Genomic DNA, 5,000 nt, shown 5'->3' with positions numbered 1-5,000 from the left:
AACTACCAGCTGGTCGAGGAAGTCTACAGCCGAGGTCACGAGATCGCCCTTGGAACTGTGACGTAAGATTTTCGTCTTTTTAGTCGCTCGACGAATGGTAGTGCCACTATCATTATTGTTGTTGTTGTTATCGTTATCACTATTGTTATTTTTATTATTATCATTATTATTATCATTATCATTGTTATTATTATTATTATTATCATTATTATTATTATTATTATTATTATTATTATTATTATTATTATCATAACTGTTATAAATATTATTATTGTTATTACTGCCATCGCTGATATTATCTTTATCATTATTGTTATTGTTATTGTTGTAGTTATTATCGTCACCATCTTTATTATTATTATCATTATTATCATCATTATCATTACTATCTTCATTATCATTATTATCATTATGTAATCAAGCGTATTCTTTGTTCGATTTGTATATATTACTTGCATGTATATTAAGAAATTATATATCCTTTTAGTTGTTGATTTATTTGCATTTCTAATCATTTAGTTCTGTTTTATGATATTTTCTTTATTAGATAATTGCGTGGACAGAAAGACAGATTATTAGATTATTGCGTATTTACTTGTCCTAAACTTCAACTTTTAACGTATATCTTTTTATATAATTTCATCTCCCTTTGCTTACATTCTCTGGTTATTCTCTATTTAATGTTTGCTTCTTTTAGCTATTCTTTTTTCCTTTTCTTTCTCTCTCGTTTCTCTTCTCTTCTTTCCTTTCCCCTGTTTTTTTCTTCATACTCCCCTCTCCTTCTTTTTCCCTCGTCCTGTTTGTCATAGTCTTTCCTTCACTCCTTTTCTACTTCCTCTTCTACTCTCCTGTTTCTCAATTCTCCCTTTCCTCTTCCTCGGCTTCCGTTTTCATTCTTTTCTCTCTCTTCCGCTCTCATACTTTCCTCTTTCTCTTCCCTCTTTCTCTTAAATTACGCTTTCCTTTTCTCTTCTGTCTCCCTTCCATTTTTGACATCTCCCCATTCTTCTTCCCCATTCTCCTATTCCTTATTATTTCTTCCCATTTCTTCTTCCCTACTCTCCTTCCTTTATCATTTGTCCTCCATTCCTTCCTTCTCCTTTTTCTTCCCTTGTTATTTCTCCTGCACTTCTTCCCCCTTTCTCCTTCCCTCATTACATATCTTCCGTCCCTTCTCCTCCATTTCCTCCTTACCCATTTTTCTTCACTTACCATCCCCCCCCCCCCCACACACACACTTCTACTTCTCCGTTCGTTCTTCCCCTTTTCTACTTCCCTTGTCATTTCTCTCCCTCGTCTTCTTCCTGTTTTCCTTCTCTTATCCTTTCTCCTCCGTTTCTTCGCCATTCTCCTTCCCTGATCGTTTCTCTCCTACTCCTCCCTCCCCCCTTTCTCTTTCCTCATTTCCACCCTTTATCATTTTTCCCCATTCCTTCCCCATTTCCCCCCCTCCCCCCATTTTTATAATTCCCCCCCACTTCACCTTCTCCCCTTCTCCCCTTTTATCATTTCTCCCCCACTTCCTTCCTCATTCCCTTCCCACCCTCCCTCAGCCATTCCCACCCACCTCCCTCTTTCATCATCTCTGTTTCCATTTCTCCTTCTCTTACCTTTTCCTCCTTCCTTTTCGCAGACGTCGCTCGGGCCTGGAAGACGGGACCTACGAGGAATGGGTCGGCGAAATGGTCACCATGAGGGAGATTCTCAGCTCGTTCGCCGGCGTGAGGAAAGCCGATATGTTAGGCATGAGAGGCCCTCATCTCAAACCCGGCAAGAATTCACAGCTTGAGGTGAGTCGGAGGGAGGTCTTAATAGGGAGGGCAGGGAGGGGGTGGGGGAGAGGGGGTATGTTGGCGTTGGGGGGTTGGGTTGGGTGGGGATGTGGGTAGGTTGGATGTGTATGTGGAGGGTATATGTATGTCTGTGACGGGTGTATGGAGGGTAAATGGAGGTTGGGGGAGCTTTTTGGGTGGTAAGACTGGGTGAGCAGTTGGGTGGATATGTGAGCGGTGGGGTTGGGTATGCATGTTTGTTTGTTTATGTGGTGGGACTGGGTAGGTATGTCTATGAGTGAGGGGGCTGTATGTGTTAAGGACAAGGGAGAGGTGTGTATGCGTTTGTTTGGTTATGTGTCTCTGTTTGTATCACTTGAATTTGACATTTTTTTCCACTAAATAATTTCAATATATGTTATATGCAGATTTTCCTCTTATCCTCGTCGAAAACTAATCCTCAGTATTGACCAGTCTATCCAACACCATCTAATTCACTTATCTCCTCATACTTTCCCTTCTGCGCACAAGCGTTCACTGTCAGTCCCAAAACATGCATTCCTTATCCTACACCTCCTCCCCACCAACAACACAAGCCTTATACCCCCAACACAGCCCTTATACCGCTCCCCCAACGCAACCCTTAACCCTAATACCCCCAACACAGCCCTTGTACCCACCCCCAACCCTTATGCCGCCCCCACCCCCCAACAAAACCCTCTAACCCTCTCCCTATTTCAGGTGATGAACGACTACGGTTTCTCTTGGGACTCGACCATCAACGCCCCCCCAAGCAAAGTGCCAGTGTGGCCCTATTCCTTCGACTACAAGATCCCCCACGAGTGCCGCTCCGGAAGCTGTGCCACCAGGTCATTCCGAGGTCAGTTAGGGTCAGACGCGTAGTATGTACTATAGTAAGGTGTTGATTTTGTGGTTTTCAAGAAAGAAAAATGGAAAGAAACAACCGAAAAAAAGAAGAAATTTAAACAAATATATAAAAGGTCATTTCTTTTTTTCTGTCTCTTTATTGTTTAAGACATAATCATAACCTCATACCCGGGACAAAAAAAAGAAAAGAAAAAAAAAAAAGCAGATCCATAAGCGATGACTTACCTTTATCTTAGGACACGATTATAAAGACACACTCTCACACTCCCACTCTCCAACATCCAACAGGACTGTGGGAAATGCCAATGAACTCCCACTTCAAGAACTTCCAATTCGAGGGAGGCTTCTGCCCCTACCTGGACCAGTGCAGCTTCAGTTATCAGAACGAGCCCGACGTCCTCAAGTGGCTTCAGGATGACTTCAACCGCCATTACACCACCAACAGGTTCGGTTCATGCGTTGGTGTTCGGAAGTCGTTGGGAAGATGTCTCTCTCTCTCTCTTTCTTTCTCGTTCTCTCTCTTTCTTTATCGGTGGCTGTCTTTCTCTCTTACTCTCTGTCTGTCTGTCTGTATGTTTGTCTGTCTGTCTGTCTGTCTGTCTCTCTCTCTATCTATCTATCTCACTCTCTCTCTCTCTCTCTCTTTCTCTCTCTATCTATCTATATATCTCACTCTCTCTCACTATCGTGTCTCTTTCGCTGTTTATCTCTTTCACAATCATTTTCTCCTTCCCTCTTATTACTTTGATTTTTCTTCTCGCTCTCTTTCTCTTTCTCTCTCTCTTTGTTTGTCTGTCTCTCTCTCTGTCCTTCTATCTCTCTCTCTCTCTCTCTCTCTCTCTCTCTCTCTCGTGTTTCTTTCGCTGTTTATCTCTTTCGCACTCATTATCTGCTTCCCTCTCATTACTTTAATTCTCTCTTTCTCTCTCTCCCTCCCACCCTCCCTCCCTCCCTCCCTCCCTCCCTCCCTCCCTCCCTCCCTCCCTCCCTCCCTCCCTCCCTCCCTCCCTCCCTCTCTCTCTTTCTAGTTTTCCTCTCCTTACAGTTTATCAATTACACAAAAGCTTCTTCATTTTTCTCTAGTATTTTTCATGTATATTTTCCCGTCTTTTTCGTTTTTTTCTACTAGTTTCTTGTATCTTTTTTTTAGTCTCCTCATAGATTTAGCCTCCTCCCGTGTCGACATATTCATTCATGAGAGTTTCTTGTTCCTTCCTCAGGGCCCCTTACATGCTGGCTCTTTCGACCAACTGGTTCCAAACTCCAACCCAAACCAACGGACTTCTCGCCTTTATCGACTGGACTATGTAAGTTTATGTGTTGTGTCACTGTTTTCCAGGCACGCGAGATGGTATAGTGCAGTTCGTGTTTTGGTGAGCTAATTTTATTTTTTGTTTGTTTAGTTCAATTGTATGTTAAGAAGGATACAGTACACAGATACACGCGCACAGGCACACGCACAAGCATACACACAAGCACAAGCAGACGCACCCACACACACACACACACACACACACACACACACACACACACACACACACACACACACACACACACACACACATACACACGCACATACGCACACACACACAAACATACGCACACACACATACGCACACGCACACGCACACAAACACACACACACACAGATTATATGTGTATATATATATATATATATATATATATATATATATATAAATATATATATATCTATGAATAAATCTATGAATTTGGGCATACATATTACATATGCAAGTATGCATGCAGTAAATTAATTTGTCCCTATCATATCAAGATTATACTTAATGTTGTTGTCCAATCACAGGACCCTGAATGACGTGTACTACACCACCATGACGGAGGCTCTGCAGTGGGTGACGACGCCGCAGCCGATCTCCGAGCTGAGTCGCTTCCAGCCCTGGAGCTGCCAACAGAAGGTGTACCCCGACCCTCCGTGCGAGACCCCCAATTCATGCCAGCTCTCGCTCAATGCCCGACATGACAATTTCACTTCAGCAGGTGGATCCAGGTGAGAATGTTGGTCCCGGTTCTCACGACTGGAAGATTTTGTTTTCTTGGAAGATTGTAGGAGTGGAATGATGTGGTTTAAGATTTGGAATGTGTGTTTGTGGATAGACAGAGAGCAACTGATATTCATCTTATCAATTATATATATATTACCGCATGAAGTCTTTGTAGAAGATATTAGCCTCTCTTCAACGATAATTATCAATATATACTAATAACAAAATTGGATGAAAGTATATTGTAATATTCTACTGATTTCTTACCTTTCCCTCTCCCCACAGGTACATGGTGACCTGCAGCAACTGCCCCACA

At 42.4% G+C, this 5,000-nt stretch overlaps 1 protein-coding gene across 1 annotated transcript in view; it reads left to right on the top strand.

Moving 5' to 3' along the window:
* Positions 1-5,000, top strand: part of LOC125031310 (chitin deacetylase 1-like) — a 24,982-nt gene that overhangs the window by 19,342 nt on the left and 640 nt on the right. The window contains exons 5-11 of the mRNA XM_047621988.1: positions 1-62; positions 1,634-1,790; positions 2,514-2,652; positions 2,949-3,105; positions 3,881-3,967; positions 4,486-4,689; positions 4,970-5,000. The exon at positions 1-62 is cut by the window's left edge and continues 144 nt beyond it; the exon at positions 4,970-5,000 is cut by the window's right edge and continues 640 nt beyond it. Of these exons, the coding sequence (XP_047477944.1) occupies positions 1-62; positions 1,634-1,790; positions 2,514-2,652; positions 2,949-3,105; positions 3,881-3,967; positions 4,486-4,689; positions 4,970-5,000 (837 nt within the window). The remainder of the gene's footprint in view (positions 63-1,633; positions 1,791-2,513; positions 2,653-2,948; positions 3,106-3,880; positions 3,968-4,485; positions 4,690-4,969) is intronic.

This window comes from Penaeus chinensis, chromosome 12 (assembly GCF_019202785.1).
Source record: "Penaeus chinensis breed Huanghai No. 1 chromosome 12, ASM1920278v2, whole genome shotgun sequence".
In the NCBI taxonomy this organism is placed as follows: domain Eukaryota; kingdom Metazoa; phylum Arthropoda; class Malacostraca; order Decapoda; family Penaeidae; genus Penaeus; species Penaeus chinensis.
The sequence above is the reverse complement of the archived record's forward strand: the minus strand, read 5'-3'. Positions and strand labels throughout refer to the sequence as shown.